The sequence below is a fragment of the Brassica oleracea genome, chromosome C3, assembly GCF_000695525.1.
Source record: "Brassica oleracea var. oleracea cultivar TO1000 chromosome C3, BOL, whole genome shotgun sequence".
In the NCBI taxonomy this organism is placed as follows: Eukaryota; Viridiplantae; Streptophyta; class Magnoliopsida; order Brassicales; family Brassicaceae; genus Brassica; species Brassica oleracea.
The window spans coordinates 59,195,138-59,221,592 of NC_027750.1; the positions used below are offsets into that span (position 1 = coordinate 59,195,138).

The 26,455-nt window shown below is 35.3% G+C and overlaps 5 protein-coding genes and 1 pseudogene across 6 annotated transcripts in view; 1 reads left to right on the plus strand and 5 right to left on the minus strand.

Annotated features, from left to right (window-relative positions):
• Positions 1–3,603, minus strand: part of LOC106331091 — a 6,650-nt pseudogene extending 3,047 nt beyond the window's left edge.
• Positions 3,604–9,957: 6,354 nt separating this feature from the next.
• On the minus strand, positions 9,958–11,203 carry LOC106328248 (PI-PLC X-box domain-containing protein DDB_G0293730). The gene has a single exon (XM_013766648.1). It carries the CDS (start codon positions 11,119–11,121, stop codon positions 10,165–10,167), a length of 957 nt encoding a protein of 318 aa, XP_013622102.1. The 5' UTR covers positions 11,122–11,203; the 3' UTR covers positions 9,958–10,164.
• Positions 11,204–15,997: 4,794 nt separating this feature from the next.
• LOC106332185 (DEAD-box ATP-dependent RNA helicase 16-like) lies at positions 15,998–19,083 on the minus strand. Its single transcript, XM_013770656.1, has 14 exons — positions 18,794–19,083; positions 18,555–18,716; positions 18,389–18,478; positions 18,157–18,285; positions 17,904–18,004; positions 17,716–17,827; positions 17,501–17,632; positions 17,363–17,428; positions 17,106–17,291; positions 16,936–17,031; positions 16,719–16,856; positions 16,572–16,654; positions 16,227–16,488; positions 15,998–16,130 (listed from the first exon to the last, which is right to left on the minus strand). The coding sequence occupies exons 1-14, from the start codon at positions 19,028–19,030 to the stop codon at positions 16,038–16,040; spliced, it is 1,887 nt and encodes a 628-aa protein (XP_013626110.1). The 5' UTR covers positions 19,031–19,083; the 3' UTR covers positions 15,998–16,037.
• An 813-nt stretch (positions 19,084–19,896) lies between these two features.
• On the plus strand, positions 19,897–22,387 carry LOC106329448 (probable alkaline/neutral invertase B). Of its 2 annotated transcripts, none has more exons than XM_013768104.1 (5): positions 19,897–19,981; positions 20,307–20,715; positions 20,776–21,207; positions 21,298–21,856; positions 21,926–22,387. In XM_013768104.1, the coding sequence occupies exons 2-5, from the start codon at positions 20,344–20,346 to the stop codon at positions 22,219–22,221; spliced, it is 1,659 nt and encodes a 552-aa protein (XP_013623558.1). In that variant the 5' UTR covers positions 19,897–19,981; positions 20,307–20,343; the 3' UTR covers positions 22,222–22,387. The 2 variants fall into 2 exon arrangements, with proteins under 2 accessions (XP_013623558.1, XP_013623559.1); XM_013768105.1 differs by having other exon boundaries at positions 19,903–19,976.
• On the minus strand, positions 22,357–23,885 carry LOC106329449 (type III polyketide synthase B). Its single transcript, XM_013768106.1, has 3 exons — positions 23,682–23,885; positions 23,023–23,589; positions 22,357–22,955 (listed from the first exon to the last, which is right to left on the minus strand). Exons 1-3 carry the CDS (start codon positions 23,863–23,865, stop codon positions 22,528–22,530), a joined length of 1,179 nt encoding a protein of 392 aa, XP_013623560.1. The 5' UTR covers positions 23,866–23,885; the 3' UTR covers positions 22,357–22,527.
• A 309-nt stretch (positions 23,886–24,194) lies between these two features.
• The window catches only part of LOC106329576 (5'-methylthioadenosine/S-adenosylhomocysteine nucleosidase 2), a 4,393-nt gene continuing 2,132 nt past the window's right edge, over positions 24,195–26,455 (minus strand). The window contains exons 2-9 of the mRNA XM_013768271.1: positions 25,803–25,991; positions 25,644–25,707; positions 25,467–25,558; positions 25,281–25,387; positions 25,100–25,174; positions 24,930–25,004; positions 24,697–24,789; positions 24,195–24,611 (exon numbers count right to left, since the gene is read on the minus strand). Coding sequence (XP_013623725.1) covers positions 24,414–24,611; positions 24,697–24,789; positions 24,930–25,004; positions 25,100–25,174; positions 25,281–25,387; positions 25,467–25,558; positions 25,644–25,707; positions 25,803–25,899 — 801 coding nt within the window. The 5' untranslated portion in view covers positions 25,900–25,991 and the 3' untranslated portion in view covers positions 24,195–24,413. The remainder of the gene's footprint in view (positions 24,612–24,696; positions 24,790–24,929; positions 25,005–25,099; positions 25,175–25,280; positions 25,388–25,466; positions 25,559–25,643; positions 25,708–25,802; positions 25,992–26,455) is intronic.

The following is a 26,455-nucleotide window of genomic DNA, read 5'->3' on the forward strand; positions in this document are numbered from 1 at the left end:
ACGATGCAGATTATCCTAAGTGGTTACACGAAGTAATTCAATCTCCACTTGTAAAGGTCACCACATCACAGATGTATTTCACACGAGGCTATACTTTTCACACATATGAGTATGGTAGACAGCAGACGACCAGTAACTATGGAATATGTGTGAAAGGGGAAACAGATTTCTACGGGATCTTGACGGAGATTATTGAAGTCGAATTCCCAGGGATATTGAAGCTGAAATGCGTCCGCTTCAAATGTGAATGGTTCGACCCTGTCGTCAACAGAGGTGTTCGGTTTAACAAATTCGGTGTAGTTGCTGTCAACGGTGGACGAAGGTACAACAAATTCGAGCCTTTCATCTTAGCTTCACAAGAAGACCAAGTTAGCTTCCTTCCATACCCTTGGAACCAAAAAAAAAAAAGTTGGCCTTGCTAAATCCTCTTAGAATAAAAACTAGAAAAAAAAGGAAGAAAGATACAGGAATCACATGTGGCGAGACTTACGTAAGTCTAGCCCACATGTGTTCCAATATCTTCTTCTCCTCTCTTTTTTTTTCAAATATTTCTAATTTGAAAAGCATTTCGCTGAGTTGTGTGATTTGAGATAGGGTGTGATTTGTGAGTTTGTGTGTGATTTATGAGTATGTGTGTGGTTTGAGAAGGAAAGTTGCAGGTATTTATAGAAAAGCGGGGCTCGCGAATTCCTCGTAAAAGGTTGACTCGTAAATTCTACGTAAGCTTAATCGTCGTAAAAAACTCGTACACCTAAACGCGGGCCTTTGTAATTCCTCACTGCTTCCTCGTACAATAAAACGTGGGCCTTTGTAATTCCTCGTAACTTTACGAGGAAATAACGAGGATAAGTAATCTTATATATACTCCCGAGCGCTCACTCTTTCTTTCCTCCCCACTTCCTCTCTATTTCGTAGCAATGGTAAGTCTCTCTAATTCCTCTCTAATTTGATTAGTTTAGGATAGATTAGGTGGTTAGTCTAGGAAATTTAGATAGGTTTACAGGTTTTATGTTAATTAGTGTTGATTAGGTGGATAATGTAGGAAATTATACTGTTGATGTTAATTTTAAAAATTAAATTTTTTTTCCAGGTTCACAGACTTACTGCCCATTACAGAGAGATGTTCGGTGAGCCGAGTAGTCGTTTAAACCCGTCTTCTTCAGCTCGCGGTTCTTCTTCAGCTCTCGGTTCTTCGAGTCAAGAGACTGTCCCCGAGACTCAGTCTTCTCAGAGAGTCTCTCGGTCTCCTTCTTCTAGTGCACCATCGTTCCTCATGTGCCTCCTCCGACGATGCCTCCTCCTGTGCCTCTTCCGATGCCCGCCGATATTCATCCCTATTTGATGGTGCCTCCGAGTGCTCCTTACTTGCAGTACACTGTCGAGGACATTCTCCGTCTACCAGACAAAGAAGGTTTACCAGTCATCGACCCCGACCGACCGGACGGAACTTTGTGGTATGTTACATTATTTTTTTTTTAATTCGTTTAAAATTCTTTTATAACATTAAAAAATAATTTATATTTTAAATTTTTTTTTCCAGGTTTGGGATTGACGATGTCTTGCATCGAACGTAACCGACACGATCAAAGGTTACATCTCCATGCCACATCCGAACTGGAGTAAGATGCCTCACTACGTCAGAAAGACGTGGTTCAAAATTTACGCTGTAAGTTTCTATTAATTAATTATATATACTTAATTTTTTCATAATTTATATATATATATTTTTTTAAAAACTAATTATTAATTTAATTTTTTTCACAGCAAAAATATCATTGGGCCTTGGGGGTCACTGAGAGGGTGAGGAAAGCGTTTTACGCGAAGGCGAAAGTTAGCTTGTTGGACACGGTCTCCAACTGGAAGGGTGACTGGATCGTGAAGGGGTATGAGCGTGGCAAACCCGCTGAGCTCACCACGGATGTGTGGGATGGCCTCATCCGTTATTGGCGTCTTCCTGATTCCATTAGAATTGCCCAGTCTTGCTCTAACTCCCGTGAGCACGGGAACGAGCCGATGCTTCACACTACGGGCCAAAAACCCCACGCCGGTGTCCGTTTGGAAATGGTAATTAAATATTTTATTAAATAAAATTTTTAATATATATATATATTTTTTTTTATTCTAACTTTCTTAAATGTTTTTTAAAAAAAAGGGACATCTCCCGTCTCTTATGGAACTTTACGAGAGGACCCACAAGAACAAGCCGAGCGTATTTGTAGATGGCAAGTCCGAGCAAATCTACAACGACGTGGTTGCTCGGGTTGAAGACCGCCAGACCCAGCTGACCCAGCAGTCTACCGAAGGATTACCCGTCACCTTATCCACACTTGAAGTGGATAAGATTTACGAATTTACGAAGAAGTAAAATTTCTAAAATTTTAATTTTTTTTTATTAATTTAATTTAACTTTAAATTTTTACTAACGATATTTATTTTTTGTTTTTAAGAGACGGACGTTGGGGATTGGTTCCGTCAACGATGTTCCGAGAGCGACAACGTCTTATGGTCATCGACGGGATGATGAAGTCACTCAGCTGTTTAACGAGTTGGCCTCGATGCAATCTGCGTTCACAGCTCGTGTGGGTGGACTCGAGGGCTTCTTGGACTTTATAGCGGCCACAAATCCGGAATGGGAGACCATGTTGAGGAACATGCGACAACAAAATCCCATTCCAGGCGAGGGACCATCCGACGACACACATGCCGAGGAGGATGTAGACAGGAGGAGTGATGAATTCCTCCGGGCGATGCACGACTCTTAGTTCTTTTTTTTTTCTGTGGTTGTATTATAAATTCAAAACTTATTTATATATAAAATATTTTCGTATTGATTTATTTTTATTTTAAATTATAATTTTATTAATAAATTTTTAATATGTTAAATAATAAAACGAAATAGATTTGTAGCTAATCTACGACTTATTTACGTTGAACATTTACGAGGAAATCACGAGAAATGTTAACGAGTATTTTACGAGGAAATACTTTCAAGGTATTTACCTGAAAATTACGAGGAAAGAATTTCAAGGTAATTACGTGAATTTTACAAGGAAATACTTTCAAGATATGTACGTGTCCTTTACGAGGACATGCTTTCGTGGTATTTACGAGGAACGCTAGCGACATTCTTACGTGGACTATCTACGTGGTCTTTACGACGATTTGTTTTCTTCGTCTTTACGACGAAATGGTTTCCTCGCTATTTTTCGATGAATTAGCGTGGAAATATGCGTTACGACGAACGTATAACGACGAAACCCGTTTCCTCGCTAATTCCTCGTAAACCCTCTTTTACGACGAACTCACGAGGAAAACCGCAGTCGTTAAACTTATGTTTTCTTGTAGTGAATTGTCTTTCAGATAGCCAGAGTTCCAGAGAGCTCCACCACGGACCGGCTTGGGGGACTCTCTAGGTTTCCAGATGCAAATAACCTTTTTAGGCAAGATCTCAGATACTGGCTTGTTGAACAAGTTATCATCTTGATGAATCAACCACGAACCTAACTTGTCAACCAAGTAAGTATCAAACTCCGGAGGGTCATTCTTTCCAAACTCGGTCCTTATCTCCAAGATAGGGATGTTAATATGGTCTATCCGGGCCATTTAGACCCTGCCCGTTTAGGCCCGTTTATTGTCAAGCCCGTTTAGACATGTTACCCGTTTAGACCCGTTTAATTTTTTTTTTGTGAATTCTATTTTTTGTCAATAATCTTTTGTCATATCTTTATATGATTTTTAATTGTTTTTATTTGATTTTAAAATTATAATAAATAGAAATTCCAATTAACGTAAAATTTGAAAAAAAAATACTTTACTTTTATTAAATATTAATCAGTTCATAATATCATATAAAACATCAACAAATTTTAGTAGGTTTTAAATACAATTATAACCTAAATTTTTTTCTAGGAAAGAAAACACAATCTATATATATTTGTTTTGTAACACAAACTATATATAATATAACTATTTTATTTCAAAACAAAATTATAAAAAAAAAATTTGGAAAAAATAATCTTTAAAAATAACTTTTTTAAAATAAAAAACTCATAAACGGGCTTAAACGGGTACCCATTTATTTAGCGGATATACCCGTTAACGAGACGGGTCTAAACGGACGGACCCGTATAAATCCGTTTATTTTTATATCATAATAAACCGGTCCGTTTATACTAAAGCCCGTTAGGCCCGCGGGCTTTAAGCCTGTGGCCGCTGGAGCTGGGTTGCGATGAACTCTTCTGTCGGATTCATCAGTTCTTGTATAACAGTTCTTGCAGAATCTTCTACAAAAGTCACCGCTGGATCTACCACTTTGCTTACAACAGTTCTTGCAGAATCTTCAGCAGAAGATACCGTTGGATCGACCACTTCATAGCGTCTGCGATTTTTTAGAAGAAATCGATGTTTGAGTGAAATGAGAGATAAGAACTTCGCTTGGGTCTTCACCATTAAATATGGAATCTCGTGAAGTGTTTCTCCCTATCTGTGAATACCTCGTATGTAGTAAGACCATTTCCTTTGCCTCGTTGGATGTGGCTTCTCAATTTTATTGGTTTATCTTAAAGTTGACCACTACTCGGTCTCTAAAACCCAAATATAAAAAAATAAAATATAAATTAATTTGTTGTCGTTAGTTGCACAAAAAAAAAATTTTGCTCCTAGAAACTTAGCAAAATTTCCGATATATATATAAACTATATATATAATCTACCTCTCTAATTATTTTTGTTCTTGTTCCTAGAAACTTAGCGAAACTTCTGATATGAGTATATAAACTATATATGTAATCCAACTCTCTAATATTTTGTTTGTTCTTGTTATAATCCAACTCTCTAATATTTTTTTTTTTTGTACCAAACTTAGAGAAATTTCCGATATATGTATATAAACTATATATATATAATTCAACTTTCTAATATTTTTTGTTCTTGTTCCAAAAAACTTAGTAAAATTTCCGATATGTGTAAATAAACTATATATATAATCAACTCTCTATTTTTTTTCTTCTTCCAAGAAACTTAACGAAATTTCCAATATGTGTATATAAACTATATATAATCCAACTCTCTAATAATTTTGTGTTCTTGTTTCTAGAAAATTTACGAAACTTCCGATATGTGTATATAAACTATATAAATAATCCAACTCTCTAATATTTTTTTGTTATTGTTCCAAACTTAGCAAAATTTCCGATATGTATTATATAAACTATATATATAATCCAACTCTCTGATATTTTTTTGTTCTTGTTCCAAGAAACTTAGCTAAATTTCCGATATGTGTATATAAACTCTATATATAATCCAACTCTCTATTTTTTTTTCTTGTTCCTAGAAACTTAGCAAAATTTCCGATATGTGTATATCAACTATATATAATCCAACTCTCTAATAAATTTTTTCTCTTGTTTCTAGAAACTTAGCGAAACTTCCGATATGTGTATATAAACTATATATATAATCCAATTCTCTAATATTTTTTTGTTCTTGTTCCAAACTTAGCGAAATTTCCTATATGTGTATATAAACTATATATATAATTCAACTCTCTAATATTTTTTTGTTCTTGTTCCTAGAAACTTAGCAAAATATCCGATTTGTGTATATAAACTATATATATATAATCCAACTCTCTATTTTTTTTTCTTGTTCTTAGAAACTTAGCAAAATTTCCGATATGTGTATATAAACTATATATATATATATATATATATATATAATCCAACTCTTTATTTTTTTTCTTGTTCCTAGAAACTTAGCGAAATTTCCGATATGTGTATATAAACTATATATAATCCAACTCTCTAATAATTTTTTTTTCTTGTTTCTAGAAACTTAGCGAAACTTCCGATATGTGTATATAAACTATATATATAATCCAACTCTCTAATATTTTTTTTGTTCTTGTTCCAAACTTAGCGAAATTTCTGATTGTATATAAACTATATATAATCCAACTCTCTAATTTCTTTTTTGTTTTTGTTCCTAGAAACTTAGCAAAAATTCCAATATGTTGTATATAAACTATATATATAATCCAACTCTCTATTTTTTTTTCTTGTTCTTAGAAACTTAGCAAAATTTCTTATATTTGTATATAAACTATATATAATCCAACTCTCTAATTTTTTTTGTTCTTGTTTCTAGAAACTTAGCGAAATTTCCAATATGTGTATATAAACTACATATATAATTCAACCCTCTAATGTTTTTTTTGTTCTTGTTCCTAGAAACTTAGCGAAATTTTTGATATGTGTATATAAAAAATATATATATAAAATCCTACTCTCTAATATTTTTTTGTTCTTGTTCCTAGAAACTTAACGAAATTTCCGATATGTGTATATAAACTATATATATAATCCAACTCTCTATTTTTTTTCTTGTTCTTAGAAACTTAGCGAAATTTCCGTTATGTGTTTATAGACTATATATATATATATATAATCCAACTCTCTATTTTTTTCCTGTTCCTAGAATCTTAGCGAAATTTCTGATATTTATGTGTATATAAACTATATATAATCCAACTCTCTACTAATTTTTTGTTCTTGTTTCTAGAAACTTAGAAAAACTTCTGATATGTGTATATAAACTATATATATAATCCAACTCTCTAATATTTTTTTTGTTCTTGTTCCAAACTTAGCGAAATTTTCTGATAAGTTTATATAAACTATATATATAATCCAACTCTCTAAATTTTTTTTGTTCTTGTTCCTAGAAACTTAGCAAAAATTCTGATATGTGTATATAAACTATATATATAATCCAACTCTCTAATAATTTTTTGTTCTTGTTCCTAGAAACTTTAATTTAGCGAAATTTCTGATATGTGTATATAATGTGTGTGTATATATATATATATATATATATATATAATCCAACTTTCTCTGATAAATATTTGTTAGGATACTTATACATAGAGAAATTTACGATGTGTAGATATAATCCAACATTCTCTAATAAATATTTGTTAGAATACTCATAGAAACTCTTGTACTATTCTAGTAAAATTTCTGATTTGTGTAGTGTATATAAACTATTTATATAATCCAGTATTTTCTATTATCATAACTAAACGAATTGATCAATACTTCAATATTCATTTAGAGGCTTTGAGATAACTAATTCAATAGATATGATTTCTTCGAATTATTTATATTTTCCCACATGTAAATTTTGTTTTGGAACCCAAACATTGTCGAGGCCGATTCTGACAAGTGAATGGTTCAGTAGAAAAAAAAAACAGAACTGGACCCAGCAGTCCATTTTCTTTACGGAGCAGCCCTTATAAGAGTGGGCTGGATGGAAACTGTCCTTCTTTCCATCCCATTTGTCTTTGCATATTGCATTGTCATCCGGTATTGTTAGGATTCAAACCTACTTTGTGCTATAGAACTTGGAATAAACTTGATACCAAAACTTATCTTTTATTCACTCTCAAAGGAATAACTAATGTTTCTCAAGAACAAAAATAAAGATCACAAGGTAATTACCAAAGCAAAAAAAAAAACACTCTTGTTATTTTGCTAGCAACTTGATCTCTCTATCGCTCATTGTTCTTATCTTTTGGATTGCCAATTGAGTGTCGCCTGCTTCTTTATTATAGTAGATGATTTATTATATCCTAAAAGGATTATGATATCTTAAGCCCATTTGCATTTTATAATTTCCTCTTCATCATGTGTTTATCCACATTATTGTCACAATTCACTAGGGTGAGCAAAAAACCCGGATCCAAAAAACCGAACCGAACCCGATCCGAAAAAGTAGTACCGAACGCGAATCGAAATTGATTAGATATCCGAACGGGTTCAAAATTTTGATATCTAAAGAACCGAAACCGAACCCGACCCGAACCGAAGTATCTCGGATACACGAATGTAACCGAAATAGATTTATATACTTAAATATATTACTTATTTTTAGATTTAATATATATTAAAAACATCCAAAATATATAAGATACTTTAACTTGTTTAAAATACTTGAAAATATACATAAATAGTTAAAATTTAAATGTCTAAAATAGCTAAAAGATATTCAAAACACCAAAATACTTGAAATATCTATTGATTTTCTATCCAAATATTTAAATCAAACCAATTTATATGTTAATTTTAGGTATTTTGACATATATTATACAATTTATATGTAATATATTATTTTGTTTTATAGGTTTCGAGAAATTTTAAGCATATAATGAATATTAAAATTTTAAAAATAATTTAAATGGGTTATCCGAACCCGAACCGAACCCCCAAAGATCCGAACCGAACCCGAATCAAAATTTAGAAATACCCGAATGGGACTGAAATTTTTAAACCCGAAACCCGAATAGATCCGAATCAAACCCGAATGGGTACCCGAACGCCCACCCCTACAATTCACTAGAGGAAATTTTCCTTAATGAACCTTGTTTTGGCTTGGTCTGTGCTGGAACTCGAGCAAGAAAGGAATTGGGCATATTCCTAATTGATATGAAGAGAAAAACAAACAAAAATAATACATTCTTTGAAGAGTTCATGTTTTGCATGGCAGATCCTCGAATTTTGGGGACTATAGACAATTTAGTCGGATATTGTTAGGAACTTTGCTCACTTGCGGCCCAGGGAACAATAAAATTGGTAAGCATACAACTCATTTGAATATATATATATATATGAGGTTATACTATGTTGAATCAAGGGAATACGAATACAAAGGCAATACATTCATCATCTAAGCACTGGATGAGCCACCATTCTTTATTGCTTCATCAGTATATTTTGCGAGAAAGGAAGCGATCAAGTGGCTAGAAGCGAGGTTGGTTTTGCCAACTGGTTCCCTCTGGAGACTCCAGCGACACGGCTGGACACGAATCGGATATCTGGGTTTTTGAAGGTATTTGTGATTTGTTTCGTATGTTGCGGATATCTAATTTTTCGATTCGATTTGCTTTGCTTCAGAAAAATACGGATATCCGGAAAAACGGATATCCGAAAAATAAATAGATATTTACGGATATTTACGAATACTTATGAATATCTCATCCGCTTTGATTAATATAAATAGTCTTAAAAAATTAATACAAATTTATTGTTTAATATTTTTTTGCATGATATACAAAATAAAAACTAAAAGAAATAGTGAAGCTACATATTTTGTAAATTTTAAACTTAGTTAACAATTATAATAACACAAACTTAAGAAAAAATTTATAATTGTTTTATAAATTTTTCTCTTCTTTTTTATGTAATACTTTTATATAAGTAATAATGTGAATAGAATTTATCAAATCATATGTTATAATAATAATTATATAAACTTATACATTTAAAACATTAAGTATAATCAAGATGTATATATATTTATATATTTCTGGATCGGAGCGGATATCCGCTTTTCAAAATTTTGATATTTGTGATTTGCTTCGATTTTAACGGATATTGATTTTTAGTATTTGATTTGCTTAGAAAGTTTACGGATATCCGGAAATTTCGGATCGAATCGAGACGAATAACGAATCGAATCAAATTTAACGGATAAAATGTCCAGCCCTAGACATGAGAACTTATTAGACCGGCTTGTTCTCGCGAGTTTACAGCTCCTTTGCGTTTCTGCCTTAACTCCAAAGCTTAGTGTTTGAGCTTGTTAAATCAAACAAAGAGGTGTAAAGATCGTTCAAGATTCAAATTCTATTGTAAAGATCTGTTGTTCCATACGAACTCTGAATTTTTTTTTTTGTGGTAAGAGACTTGGCTTTGTCCAAGTTCATCCTTCTGGTCAAAATCCTTATTCAATCTGGTAAGCCCGTCATCTTTTTCTGTTTCGTTTTCCACTGTTTTCAGATACAATTAATCCAATTGTCCTGCCGTTCTTTTTTTTATCCATTTGGACCATTTCTTTAAGTAACTCTTTTTCTTGTGATATACTCGTATATATTAATATCGATGAAATATACACTGGTAGGTGATGGTCGATCAACTAATCTCCGACCTATTTATTCAATAAATAAATCAGCAATAGCGATCATGTTTCGTTCTTTTGCAAGAAAAGAAACTCTTATGATATGAGAAACTTTCAAAGGATACACACTTAACACTTTATAAAGTAGCGTAACTTAAAACACACGTAACCCAAACGAAAATAATCTTAGTTCCAGTGCTGATGTAGAGTTGTATTAAACTTTCCCTTCAATTCTTGCGTGAGTGAATCCAACACAAGCGTCAACAAAGTCTTCTTCAATGAGATCCGTCGACAGAATCTGCAACTTATCTGCACACCCCTTGGCAACACACTGAGATATGAACAGCCTCGCGTGCTTCCGGATCCGATCAGTCACCGGTTTAACCCAAACAACCGGGTTATCTGCTTGCGGTGTAACAGTATTCTCAACGCGGTAAAAATATTTTCTTGAAGATATAGGTTGCTGCTCACTCAGATGCTTCAAGTTGCTCTGAAACTTCTTCCATGGAAGATCGGTATCGATCCAATTATCTTTAAGATAGTCTGAGTTCCATAACAGTCCACCTCGGCTCGGCTTAGGAGATTCTCTAGGTTTCCAGATGCAAATAACCCTTTTCGGCAAGATCTCGGATACCGCCTTGTTGAACAAGTTATCGTCTTGTTGTATCAAGAACTGACCTAACTTGTCAGCCAAGTATGTCTCGAACTCTGGAGGGTCTTTGTGTCCGTACTCCGTCCTCATCTCAAGGATAATGATCTCGGAGTGAGTCTCCGACAAGAACCTGATGACGTCATCGATGGCGTCGTCCACGTTGTATGACGTCAGGATCCCGTGGCAGATATGACGATCCTCTTGGACACGGATGTCCAGAACACGTGTTCCAAGAACGAGCTGATCGTATATGGAGAGCGTTTGGCACTCAGCTAAGGGACGGGAGACCAGAGGGATACCGATGTCGTTGGTGGCTGAGTCGTGAGTCCCAGGCCACACGATCTTGCTGAGAGTTAGCTTCTCCACATCTAGACCGGCCATCCAGTTTTTCCGATCGGACGGACGGTAGTCATCGCCAGGGAAGTGTGACCCTTCGGATTGTTCGAGATCGTTGAGGGTCTTTTCCTCTTCGGACACAGCTTTGTGCTTGTCGATCTGGTCGGAGAAGAAAGAGAGCATTGTTTTGAGAGATGGACGATGAATAAGAAGAAGATAAGGTTTGTGATTGTGTTGAGTTTGACAAAACTTTGTGTTGAGGTCTTTCGGTTATATAAAATCTAGAGAGAGATCGTGGAGTGATGGTCCTTAATGTGTGAAACGTTACATCAAAGACAATTATTTGGTGTGGATTGGTTGGAGTTTGACTTCTTTAAGTTAATTGATTGGCTGTCTAATTAAAAGTTGCCACCAATTAGGATTTGTGATTAACATGAGTTTGTTAATAAACCGAATATGCGATGTGTTTATCTATATTATATAAAATCTGATTTGATCTAATGAATATTTGTTAGGTTGTTTACCTTTTTCTTTTTCATTATTATCGCTTTAGAAGCTCAGCATAGATAACTTATAATCATATCTATTTGAATACTTGAAGTTATTTTTTCTTTTCAAACTATATAACTTTCCGTCAAAGTTTGTTTACAAAAATTGTTACTATCAATCTAATTGTTTTTCTTTTACCTTTGAAAATTCTCATGACATATTAGAAATCAACTCACACTATATAAATTGTCAGCTAAGTCATTATAGTTTTATCGTCGAGTTAATATACTCTTTCTTTATTCCATAATGCTATTAATAATATGAATTTAATATGAATTAATCAATCATAAATCAATACTATTAAAAGGGAAGGAGTGTTAATAAATCTACTTAAAAAAGTTGTTTGGACCCTTTACTTTTTTATTTTATTGGACTTACCATGTATATTATAACAATACGTGACAAGATATTTTACCAAAAATATATGAAGAATATGCTAATGACTATTATCTTACCAAAAATCACGTGGAAAAATCTATATTTCTTTATCTACAAGCTTTTTTATTCTTTCAACCCTAAACATCTTATATACGCCCATCATGTCTCACCAAACTTAACTTTTGAAAAAACCTTCACAGAGACAAGAAAATTAAAAAAAATGTGCAAGTGGTTCCTATCATGTTTTATGAAGTCATTGCAATGCATATGGCCAATTCATGAAAAGTTATCAAATTTTATTATGGTTTGACTATGGAGATTTCAAGTTCACAGTGTTGAAGAACATTTACAAATTTTTAGGATTGTCTATTTTGATTAATATTCAAAATCTTATGTTTCAAATATGTTTCAGGGATCCACAATAAACAAAAACTGTTCAACGACCGAAGACAAGGTTGTTAATCTCCTTGATGATCAAGATAAATCCAAGTTTTTCGTTTGGATGGAAAATAATTTGGCAAACCATGAAGTAGAAGATATTGGGAGTCCAGATTGCTGTGCCAAAAGTAATTTTGTTTGGAATTCAATATCTCTTGCGTGTGAACCAAACACTGAGATTTGAAGAATCTTATCAACGTACTTTTGAATTTTTTTCTTATAAGCTTTTTCATATCCTGCACTTCATATTTTGATTGGTTTAATAATTGCAGTGATTTAGCTCCAAAAGTACTTCAGTTTAACGTGTCTGTTCATTATGTTTTGGTTAATTATCTCTAATAAACATGTTTAATTAGGCACACATTTAGTAATTTTAAATAAAATAAAGAATATGCTATTATTCTCACTCAAACACACAAAACAGAACTCAATCAATGATTTAGAATATGATAAGTGGATAAATTCGAGGATTTTGAAGATATCAAAGGTTTTATATCATTATTTAGAATCTATATTATTATTCTCCAACAAACCACACCAAACACAATGTTGGAAATCAAACGAACAGTCACGTAATGATCTAACAGAAAAATCTAAATTACTTCCTCTACAAGTTTATTAACTACGGCCAATTAAACACTTTACCTTAAATCTCTCAACTAAAATAAATAATTGATACTTTTAGAATATGCTAAGTGGATCAATTCGAAGATTTAGCAGATAACAAAGGAAAGAAATCATTCTTGAGAATATACTATTATCTAACCGGAAAATCTAAATGACTTCCTCTACAAGTCTATTAAATACGGCCAACTACACAATTTACCTTAAATCTCTCACCTAAAATAACTAATCGATTGGAAAAAAAAATATTCATCCAAGAATTTCGGTAACAAAAATTAATTACAAAACTTTATCTTAACCTACATCATCATTCCTAGCTCTCCTATTATAAATACAGACTTCCTCTCAACCCTTTAACCATCCTCTCTATCGAATTCAAACTCACCACAAAAACAAACAGCATATCGATTCCTAAAATCATGGTTAACAATATGCAGACCACCTTCTTGAAAGACATCAAACCGAAAAAGACTGTTTGGCGTGTATAAGTCAAAGTTCTCCACTCATGGAAACTATGGAATAAAATTGCTGGTGATTCATTGGAATTAATCCTTTCGGATGCAAATGTAAGTATAGTGTTGTTTATATATTTGCGGTTTTGTTTAATATTTTTATCTATAGTTTAAAGAACATTAAATTTTGACTTGGTTATATTATTTTAGGGTACGAAAATACAAGCATCGTGTAAAAAGGCTTACATGGATGAATTGGCTAGCAAGGTTCCTGTTGGAGAGTGGATCAACATTGATAACTTCAGTTTGACTGGTGTTGGACGTACCTATCGCACTACAAACAATCCTTTGAAAATGAATTTTCTTCACAACACAGACATCTCCGAGTCCACTCTCCGGATTGAGAATATTTTTCTTGATTTGGTTGATTTCGAAACCATACAAAGTGGCAAACCTGATCCGAACATCCTAATTGGTAAGAGTTGGTTCATATATCTTCAGTTATTATAATATTAGTGTAGATTGATAGATAAGCGTCTGCATTGTGGTTTTTGTTTCAGATGTAATTGGACAGGTTTTAGACTTGGGTGATCTTGACACAGTTCATTGTGCTGGAGGAAAACAACGGAAGAAGTTGGAGTTTACATTCAGAGACATTAAGTATGAGTTTTATTAAGATTTTTTTATTACATTTACCATGTTTTCTTACCCATCTAAAGACTAATTTGTTGTATTATTATTGTGTTTATAAAGTGGCCTAAGTTTGTCTTGCTGCCTTTAGGGAACATATGCTGAGAATGTCCACACAGCTTGCCAAAAATCTGAAGATGGTTTACTTGTATGCCTTCTAAGATTCGCTAAGATTCGTCATTTTAGAGGTATCTATACTATAAAAAACTATATCCTTATTGAGAAAAGATTATATGTTTACAAATTTCATTTTGCTATCTGTTTATTTTCTTCTCATTTCCATCCTGCTGTTTTGACTCTCCTTATAACGATACTACTGATCAATTCAAATAAAAACATAATTAAATTAGTTTAACAAGTTACTTTTAGAGCAACAAACATAAAAAAATGTTTACCTTCTGACGTTTACTTCTGAAAATGTTCCTAGAGAAATTCTTAGTTTCACCTGCATATAAAATTCTTAGTTTCACCTACAAATTTTTGTCACCCAGTTGTTCTTTCCACATGTTTCTAATATCACTATATTTACAACAAAAAATACCCGCGCTTTTCAAGCGATTGGTTAACCAATTTTTGATAAAACTAAAGTGATTTTAGAAATAGGAAAACATCTATATTATCTTATATATTAAAACAGAATTCACAACATTGATTCATGTGTGATTTTTTAAAAATGGACTTATTTCTAAAAAGTTATGTTACATTTAATCTCTAATCTTATCATTTAAATTTTGGGCTTATCAGATTTTTTTATTGGGCTATCAATAATTGGATTTAAACAATAGATGATCCATTGGATTTATAGATAATATAAATTAAATAGATATAATTTAATGTTGTAATACTATATCTCCATATGTTAATTATTTAAATATTTGTCGATGTTAAATTTTAAAATTATGAAGAGTTTTTTTAAATAACAGAAATCATATTATCTAACAATGATTAATATTTACTACCTTAAATCAATAAAAACAAATTTTAAACTATATAGTTTATTTTAATAATTAAGCAAAAAGTAAATGTTTAATTATTTACTCGATAATATAAGCGAAAAGTTTAATTTTTTAAAAACTTTATAAATTTCTGAAATGTTACAATATTTTTGAATATGACAATAAAACAATATTTTACTAATCTTTATATATATAATTACGATTTTAATAATGAAATAATAATCCGAAAATATATATATAGAAGAAGATACAAATATATGTGAAAGTTTGAAACAATCTATTCAATGAAAAAAATATACCGTAAACTTATTATGTTTTTAAAATTGATAGACACAGATATACTATAATATATACCAATTTAGAATTGAAAACAAAATGTTTATATAAAAATAAATTAAAACAAAAACCTGCGCGGTTGCGCGGATCGAGATATAGTGGAACATTAAATTTTCTCTATAACATCTTTATAACGAAGTGGGATAGTTTCACATTCGTTGGTTTGTTTTGATTCATGCGATTTTCTAATTTTGCTATTTATAAATCTTTAAGATAATGATGATTGTATTACAAGTACAACATATATCATCCGGTAGATATTATTTTGCATTTGGGATCATATAAACAAAACAATCAATCAGTTGATGACACATGTGACCACGATAATTTACCCAAACAAGAAACGTGCAAAAATATTGCGCTTGTCTCCCCAACAAAACAAAGATTAAGAGGCGCAAGTGGACTAGAATGTTTCCGACCCTACAGAGTTTTGGCACTTGCAAATTAATACCACATGGCAAACCAATATTGTGAGAGGTATAACATACGGTTGATAAGCAATTAAGCATCTTCATAAGCATACAGAAAATTATATCGGGAAAAATAACTCAAAACGATAATAATATTCTCTCAGAATTCTCTGTTAGAGCTAAGGATTGGTATGCTCTCGTCTCCTTTCATTTGTGTAATCACAACGAGTCAAAATTTGATTAGACATAAGTAAAACGAAATAATGTTAAGCTGTCCTTTGTTTCTTGGTCAGGCCATCACTAGATCCTTTACCATCTTTCTTCTGGCCAACGCCGCCACTACGTCTTCTCTTAGATCCCTGGTTGATAGAAGAAAGCAAACAACATAAAAAGTTAGTACTAAATATACAAAAGCAAAGAAAAAGAGAGAGAGAGATATGTTAGTTATATTTTACATTGGCGCTGAAGGTTTTCAGAGGGTCACCGCCTTTTCTTGATCGTTTTTTGTTTGCGTTGTTGCGACCACCGCCGGATCTTCTACTGTTTCCCATTGCTGCTCTAGCTAGCTTCACCATATTGCTTGCTTCTTGAGTCTTTGGGTCCACTAGATACTCAGGGATGTCCTTCAGATGCGGTGCAGGCGCAGTCTTACTCAGAAGCTTGTCATGTTTCAACAGATCTAAGTCTCTTGGATTAGCTTCAAAATGAGACTTTAACCTGAAAAAAAAAAGAAATAGAGAATTAACTAAAACACACACACCAAAGTGACACATCTTAAAAAGATTTCTCTTCTTGCTTACTTTTCAGAGTTGATAATCTCATTTCTTAAATCCTGAGCTCGAGACTCTCTAACAGCAATCTTTGTAACACTCTTTGCAACATCCTACAAAAACAAAAGCAACTTTAAATACTACTCACCTCACGTGTTCAAAGTTTCCATTACTCACCTCAGCTCTATATCTTAAAGACTCTACAGCATTCTCTGTCAACAATGGGAAGGGTGTGATGACATCACTATCCTTGTCATCTTCACCTGCCAAGAAGGATTTTATTTCTTCAAACCCTTCCATCTCATCAGGAGAAACCTGTGGCAGACAAAGCAGATCATTAGACTTGCAAATATGAAGAAACCATGCCAATAGAACAACGATAAAAAAAACTCACAAGAGAAACAGAAGAACCGCTGCTATATGCTCTCCCTGTACGCCCTATGCGATGAATATATCCTGTCACACTTTGAGGCATATCATAGTTTATGACCTGTACATAGCAAAAAAAAAGAGTCTAAGATAAGGCTAAGAATCAAAGGCAAAGAGAAAAAATGAAATACACACCGTGTGAACTTTTTTGAAATCGATTCCTCTAACTACACCAAACTCAGCGTCCAGCTTTGGTTTGAACCGCCTTTTGTTTTTGGTTTTCTCCTTGTTATCTTCGTCTTTAGCCTCTTCCTTTGCTTTTGTCTGTTGGCTATTATCATCCGTTGCAATCAAATAATCAAAAAGACCTGCATTGAATTGCTGTACAAAACATACAGTGATTAAAATGTTTCGGAATAAACTAAACTATGGTGTGTGACTTGGTGATGTACCTCAAGGATGTGAAGCCGAGAGTTCTGAGGCAATTCTCCGTTTAAGATTGCAGTTTTGATACCAAACTGGCAGAAACAAAATAAAAAAGAATTACTTCACTAATATTACTACATGATGGTACCATAGATGAAGCTTACCTTTTCTAAGAATAATTTCAACTTGAAACCCATGTCAATGGTATTGATGAATATAAGAATTTTCTTCTGAACCACCTCTAGCTTCAGGAGAGCAAGAATGTGAAGCAGTTTATCCTGAGCACTGCAAGATATCTAAGACAAGGTAACACAGGGATCATCGTCACTCATAAACCAAACATAACCAGCAAAAATATGATTTAGTCTATGAAACATACCCAAAACTGCTGAACATTACTTGGGACGGGCTCTTCCTTGTCAGCACCTTCTTGCAAAGTCAAAACGACCGGGTTGTGCAGAATCAATTTCTTCAGTTTCTCAACATCAGAACTGATATTTTGCAAACATGATTTCATCACCTCTCAGAAGAAAATGTGAGGGTTAACTAGAATTATTTATTAATTACCTTGTCGTAGCAGACATGAGAAGACACTGGCAACGTCTTGGAACTATTGAAGTGACCGACCTTAGATTGTCTTCATATCCATACGACAACAAAAGATCTGCCTGATGATATAGCAGAAACATATCAACATCTCCTCAATGACAAAATCTCTAAAGAACAAATCGAATGCTTATCCGCATATTTAATTTCCAAGAACATATAATCAAACAAACCTAACAGCTTGACTATCTAGAGCTACCGTTACTAATCATACCTCATCGAGAACCAAAATTTCAAGCGAGTCACTGATGGCTGCAGGATCTAAAACTCCGTCAGCAAAACATTTTGGAATACAAGCAGGTGTCGTCACAAGAATCTCAGGCAGTCCAGCCAATGCGTTACGCTATAATCGAAAAATTTCAAAGCAAACATTTAGAAAAAGGTTATTACATATAATAGGAAGGTTATATATATATATATCTAATGTTGAAAAGTGTAACACAAACCATATCAGATAGAGGCATGCTACTAGTCAACTGCACTGCTTTAATCTGAACACGACACAACTCTATAAGCGAAGAAACCTCTGCATACACCTGTATTTTCCAAACCAAAGATTATTAAAATCTATGTAAGTGTGAAACATATGAAACAATTGTCGGAAACACATACCTGCTGGCATAGTTCTCGAGAAGGAACTAGAATAAAAGCAGAAGGAGCAGGCTTCTTCTTCTTGCTTCCACAATCTGAGAACAGCTTCTGGAGCAATGGAAGAAGGTAAGCCAAGGTCTTACCTGAGCCCGTCTTAGCTTTAGCAACCACATCTTTCCCTTCCTAGAAAGAACACAGAGACGACAGTATCAGCTACAAGACTCTTAGCAAGCCTTAAGGTGGAGACTTTGGTTGTTTACCAGAATGAAAGGAATAGCTGTTTGCTGAATAGGAGTGGGTTTCTCTATACCCTTTTTAGTTAAGGCACGAATGAGACGAGGATCAAGACGTAGCTCCTCGAAGCTCTTATCTTTCTCTTCTTCTTCTTCCTCTTCTTTCTCTATGACGTCTCTCTGTTCTTCAACTTCCTCTGCCTTCTCAGCTTCTTTCACTTCTGGGTTCACATCATCAACAGGTTTCTCCTTCGTGTTAGCCATTGAAACAGTTTAAACTACGAGGGAGGAGAAGGTGTTTCAAAAGCGGCGGAACAGAGGTGGTTAACAAAGAAGAAGAAGAAGAAACACTCTTGGTTTTGTTGTTTTGGGCCTTTTTATCATGTTGATTTGGGCTTTTTTATTCAGTGGGCTTTACCGAAAAAAAGGAACTTCTCAGACAACATATATATATTATTCTCCCAAAAATCCAGAAAATAAATAAACCAAATCAAGCATTGGCAGCAAAAGACATTCTCCAACTTTGGAAACTAACACTAATTTAGACCTTTCTTTTGTTTCATTACCAACAAGAATGATTACGTATTGTATGGTTCCAATTAAAATTTGATTAAGTTAAAAAGTAAAAATATTTTGAAACCAGCAAATAGTCAGCCTGTGCATGGCACCAGATCTGACGTCACCGTACACGTGGACAGCCAACCATCTTATTCACTGCTCAGACTGCTAAATATGTCAACCAAATGTTTTTCTTAATATATTTTAATTAAATAGTTATAAATTATTTTCTTTCGAAAAACAAAATTATTAAAAATTATGTGTCTAAATAAAGTTCTAAAAATATCATCTCATAGAGAGTTTTTTTCTTAACATGTTTAATTGTGAACATATCACATGAGAAATTCAAAACTCAACAACCCCATATGATTTTTTTGTCAATTCAACAACCTCATATGATATGCATGGCTTCATGAAGACTTAAAACTTTTTCACCTTCCCGATAGCTAATATCACATCTTGCCCGTACACGTGGACCCAAACCCTCATACGTCTACCCTTCCGCCGTTTAATTACTTGGTCCACTAAGTGATATATATATATACTCTCGCTTCTCTTCTGTTTCGTGATCAGAGAGACGCAGAGCAGAGCAGAGTGCGAAGCTCGTTCGTTTCTTCTTCTTCTTCTTCGTTTCTTCGACGCTCGATTATAAGTAAGGTTCGTTATCTCTCTACGTCTTTCTCTGTGGTTAGGAGCTACATTTACGATTAGTGAGGTTGTAAAAAATGGATCTCCGTGAAGAATCGCTTACGTGCTTTAGCTCGATGATAGTTTCGTTTTCGATTTGTTATATATATAATCGAGTCGAAATCACTTCTTCTTTGAAATTAGATGAGAATCCCGACGGCTCGATGGTATATCTGTTCGACGTTGCTGTTGTTCATGAAGCTTCTCTGTATTCTGCGTTTTGATTGATTACGTTTGATCATGCCATTGTTGTTGCGAGCAAAAAATGGATCTGATTCGATTTTTGAAAATGCAGGGGACTGTTGGCTAGGATTTGAATCAAATCCTGCGCAATGTCGACTTTTAATCTGAATAGTGATACATCGGACGATATCGATTTCTCCAAGTTGCTAGAGAAGCCAAGACCGTTGAATATGGAAAGACTGAGATCACTTGAAGAAAGGTCTCTTACTGAACTATCCACCTCACCACCACAGCTTAGAAACGGGGATAACGCTGCTTCTCGTGTCCAAGATCGCGCCGATTGTGTGGTTCCACCTAGCGTCGGATTCAATACCCCTCGTTCGCTGGCTGGATTTGAGTCTCATCCGATGGTGGGAGAGGCCTGGGATGCTTTGAGAAGGTCTGTGGTGTACTTCCGTGGACAGCCTGTTGGGACTATTGCTGCAGTGGATAACTCCGAGGAGAAGCTCAATTACGATCAGGTGAAGAATCTTATTACTTCCTCAAAGTTTCTGACTTAAACACATTTTTTATCCTCTTAGGTGTTTGTGAGAGACTTTGTACCAAGTGCTTTAGCATTCCTGATGAACGGAGAGCCGGATATTGTGAAAAACTTCCTTTTGAAGACTCTTCGTCTTCAGTCATGGGAGAAAAAGATTGATAGATTCCAGCTTGGTGAAGGAGTCATGCCTGCTAGCTTCAAGGTTTTTCACGATCCTGTCAGAAACTATGAGACGTTGATAGCTGATTTTGGCGAGAGCGCAATTGGAAGAGTGGCGCCGGTTGATTCTGGATTCTGGTGGATTATTCTGCTCAGGGCCTACACCAAGTCTACTGGAGACTCTTCTCTTGCTGACATGCCTGAATGCCAGAAGGGTATACGTTTGATACTAAGCCTGTGTCTCTCTGAGGGTTTTGATACTTTTCCCACTCTCTTATGCGCTGATGGTTGCTGTATGATTGATCGTAGGATGGTGAGAAAAGTCTATCTTGGTAGATTTTTTTTGTAGTGATTCTTTCTTGAAGAAGACTGTTTGAAGCTATCTGTTTTCTGTGTGTTTTAGGGAGTTTATGGTTACCCGATAGAGATTCAAGCTCTTTTCTTCATGTCCTTGAGGTGTGCCTTGCTCCTACTCAAACATGAAGGAGAAAGTAAAGAAATGGTGGAACAGATAGTGAAGCGGCTTCATGCATTGAGCTACCACATGAGGAGCTACTTTTGGCTAGACTTGAAGCAGCTTAATGACATTTACCGATACAAGACAGAGGAATACTCTCACACTGCTGTCAACAAGTTCAACGTGATCCCTGACTCTCTTCCAGAATGGGTCTTCGACTTCATGCCGCCTCAAGGAGGGTTCTTCATCGGCAATGTTAGCCCCGCAAGAATGGATTTTCGTTGGTTTGCCCTGGGAAACTGTATAGCCATATTGTCTTCCTTGGCTACTCCTGAACAGTCAACTGCAATTATGGATCTCATAGAAGCTCGCTGGGAAGAGCTGGTCGGAGAAATGCCACTCAAAGTTTGCTACCCTGCAATAGAAAGCCATGAATGGAAGATAGTAACTGGCTGTGACCCCAAAAACACTCGATGGAGCTACCACAATGGAGGGTCCTGGCCAGGTAAAATTTACTAACTCTCCTTCGCATTGCTTCTGATTACAAAAGCTGACATGATCTTCGCTGGTACAGTGCTGCTATGGGTACTGACGGCTGCTTGTATCAAAACTGGTCGACCTCAAATAGCAAGACGAGCGATTGAAGTAGCGGAAGCTAGGCTTCATAAAGACAACTGGCCTGAATACTATGATGGAACGGTAGGGAGATACGTGGGGAAACAAGCGCGTAAATACCAGACCTGGTCAATTGCTGGATACTTAGTGGCCAAGATGATGCTGGAAGATCCGTCACATGTCGGTATGGTTGCTCTTGAGGAAGATAAACAAATGAAACCCGTTATGAGAAGGTCCAACTCCTGGACTTGTTGAAAAGTTTGATCATCTTGGTCATGGTAACGTAGGAAAAAGATGAGCTAATGCTGATTAAACTACTCTTTCTTCGTTTTTCAAATTCCACATTTACCTGTTTTGCTTTGTATTTTTAGACTATGAGAGATTTAAGCATCATAAAAAAGATTTCATCTGGTTTAGCTTTCATTATCTTATTATTATATGATTTCTCTCTCTGGTGAAATGACTGTAAAACAGAAGAGGATTCTTTCTTGAGCTTCAAGTTACCACCAAACCACAGTTCTTGAGCTTCAAGGTAATACCAAAGCCCCATTACTTTTTTGCTCAGACATCAATGTTTCGAGCAACGATGCCTTCAAATGTAACACCAGGTCCAAAAGCCAGAATCAGACCCCACTCGTTTCCACCTTCATTCATGTTCCTCGCTTTCCTGCTCTCCTCCAACATATACTCCAACACATAAACGATCGAGTTGCTACTTGCGTTGCCGTAGTCCATGAGAGCTCTCCTGCTTGGACTCAGCTTCTCCGGTGAGAGGTTAAGCCGCTTTTCCATTCGGTTCAAGATGGCCGGTCCACCTGGATGAACCGCCCAGAACATTTGGTTATAGTCTTTATGAGCCAGTCCAGCTTTTCCTATTAGCTTCTTGCAGAAACTCTCCACGTTGTCTTCTATTATCTGTGGAAGCTCTCTCGACAGCGTGAAGTTTATCCCTTGTTCCGTTAGCTTCCCATCTATCGTCTTCTCCGTGTCTGCACCATGAAAATGCAATCCATGTTTAGTCTAAGTTATAGGTTACAAAGTATCTTGTAGCTTTACCAGGCAGGAAGTTCTGAATTGCAGTGTGAAGCTCAAAGAGAGGCTTCTCGCGAACCGGATCTGGATCGGATCCGACGATCATAGCTCCGGCTCCATCACCAAACAAGGCAACACCAACAAGATCATACGGTCTATCAGCACTCGGAGGTTTGAACCCAATGATGGTCGTCTCAGACGTGGCAAGCAAGACTCTACTCCCCGGATTGTTCTCAGCTATGTCTTTGGCTACACGGAGACCCGCAACGCCACCAGAACAGCCAACGAAGTAGAGCAGGACACGGTGTGTCTCGGGGCTGAGACCAAGCCCTTTGGCTAAGTACAAATCGCCACCAGGGAGACGAGCTTCGCTTGAAGAGACATAGACAAGGTGAGTTATGTCGGAAATAGAACGGCCCCAGTTCTCGATGCAGGCTCTAGAAGCCTCCACTGCCATTTCGGTTACAGCGTCGTTGCATATGTCAAGACGCTGCTTCACGGTGGATCCTCCTTCAGTGGCGAGCTCTGGATACTTGTTTAGTATCTCCTCTGACATTACAACATACCTTGTCTTCACCGTCGTTGTCTTGCCTGTATAGTAATCGAAAGTGTCAAAACAACCTCAGGTTCTCAGAAAAGCTTATACAAAGTAAACTCAAAAAGGGTTAAAGTGAAGACATTACAGAGACGAGTAAGCTTCTGTTTGAGTTCAGGGTCATCACAGTTGGTGGTTTTGAAGTAGCCATCCACCAAATACTCTTGCATTACTAGCTGCTGAGGAAAGGCTTTTCCAATTGCAAGAATAGTCGCTTTCCCCGGATTTGGTTTCTTCTCTGAACCCAACTCTGTTGCATCGATGCTTCCCATTTCTATCTCTCTTTTTTCTTTCCTTTCTTGGTCTATTTAAAAGGGTCAAAGTGAAGGCATATATATACACTGCAGCTTTTGAGGTATATGGTCTGCACCTTGTGTGGTGTTTGTCTAGTTTAATATTTGGTGGAGATTAGGTGTGAGATTCAGAGGCTTCATGTTTATTGCATTGGCTCTTTCTAAAAAATCTTAGGCCTTAACTAAAAGGGATACTAGTTACTAACCAACACAAGAGTAAGTAATTTTAAACTTGAAAAGAATGGCCAGAGAAAGTTTATTGCTATTTCAAGCATAAATAAAAAAAGAACATCAACAATGCAATCAAATATATGAAAGCAAATCTTATTATCTTGTTGGGTATCAAAATTTGTTGAGTTTCTACATATAAGATTGATCCATCATCATATGAAAGAGAGCCAAAAAAGAGAACTCATGAGGAAAAATGGAGTTAAAATGAACTCACTGCTCCAACCTATTGCCTAATTTGCCTATAACCTCTCCCTTTTGCTTGAATCTTTATTAAAAACGTGAACCTCTCTCTCTCTTCAGAGGTCTGAAAGACACTTGCCACTGATGAAGTCAATCACTTTGGTAATGGACTCATCAAGTTGGGCAGTGACTGCAGCTAAATTCTCCAAAAACTCCTCTGAGGTTGGTCTATTTCCGTCCACAATATCAGTTACTCCTTTTATTAAAATCGTAGGAACCTTAAAAATATCAGCCACATAGGCCACTGCTGCTCCCTGAATTTTGTGGAGATAGCCAATATAAGCAGTTGCAACTGATTAAAACACATAGATTGGAGCAAAAGGTTCATGGATTGTTTACCTCCATGTCTTTAACTGTAGCATCATTTGCTGTGATGGATTCTTTGTCATGTGGAGACATATCCATAGAATCACCAGTGGATAATCGTCCCACCTGTGAACATCAAGATCAAAGTGTAAATCTACCACTTACGGCACTTGCATATATGTACAGAACAGATCAAGAAACAGTAAAAAAAAAACTTGAATGAGGGATCACAATGGTGAACACAGAGCAACAGATGAAGTATACACCTTTAAGTTCAGCTCCTTAATAAGGTTGGGTGTAGGGAAGGCTTTGCGCATACCAACACCATATAGATCAAGGACCTGAATAGAAATTGTTCAGTGAAAAGCAAAACATTTTACATAGAGAAAGCAAGAACAACAGCTTTATTTTGTAACTGATACAAGAGAGCACTCACAGGAACAGGTATCCTTCTGTCATGGAAAGCAGAACTAGAGACGATATAAACATCGCAAATTCTTGCTCCTTTGGCCTGAAAAAGAACCACAACAAAAAACATCAACGATAATGTTTATTTTTTTCTGACACATATGAGGCAAACTTAAGACAGAGAAAGCATTATGTAATAATGTCTGTACCTTAAACCCACCAGCGGTTCCTGCATTAATGATTAGGTCCGGCTGAAGCGCTTGTATAGATGCATACGTCACGAGAGATGCAGGAACCGTACATACACTATCAACCCCTAAACATAATCAAACCCAAATAACAATGACCATTAGAGATCACATCAGCAACTCCAAATCAAGAAACCGCATTCATACCAAGAGCTGAATCTTTTCCTGGGCACACTATATTAATGTTCAAGTCTTTATACATTCCTTTAAACAGAATCCAAGCCACCTCTTTTGGAAACCTAAAATAAAAATAAAGTTTTCATTTTTTTTTTTTTCAAAGGACAAGAAAGGAATCACATTTGGAGATGAAAAAAAAGAACTCACGGTGAGTTAACTTCTTTGACGAGGCGGAGCCTCTCGATAAGAGGCTGAGCTTCCTTTTGCATAGCTGCGAATACACAAAAAAAAATCATTAGAAGAAGAAGAACAAAAGAAAATTCACAATCGAAGAAGAAACATCAACGGAGGAGAAGAGAACAGTACCGACGATGAAGACGATGGTGAAGATCGACCGTTTCTCTACGTGGCCCATGAGATTTTCCATGGAAGCGTTTGAGAAATCTTCGCCGTTGGCAGCCATGGCGATTCGTCAAGATACAAATTTCTTGATTTCCCACCGGAAAGTGGAAACTTGCATAAAGAAGAGGTGGAAAACCGGATCCGACCCGAGACCTATCCGGATTTAAACCGGAACCCAGACCCATCAAAAGAATATAAAAATGAGTGAGTTACATATTAGGACACATTTTTCACTTTTTTGACATCTTAAGACACTTTTTGCTTGAGAGGCACAATTCTTTTTCCCAATGCAGTTTTTAGACTATTTTACCCTTTGTTATTTAGCAAGCTAGTTGTGATGTCACTAATAAGAGAAGAGTAAACTAGTTAAAGTAACGATAGAGTAATGTGCATTAGATAATTGTTTTTATTTTATATCGTTATTATTATTAGAGAAAAAGACAAAAATAGCATTAAATCAAGTTTATGTTCCTAAACTAGCACTCAAAGTCAAAAGTCACAAAAATAGCACTTAATGTTTTATCAAAAGGCACAAACTTAAGGTTTAGAGTTAAAAGGTAGGGTTTAGGATTTATGGTTTAGGGTTTAGGGTTTAGGGTTTAGATTTTAGGGTTTAG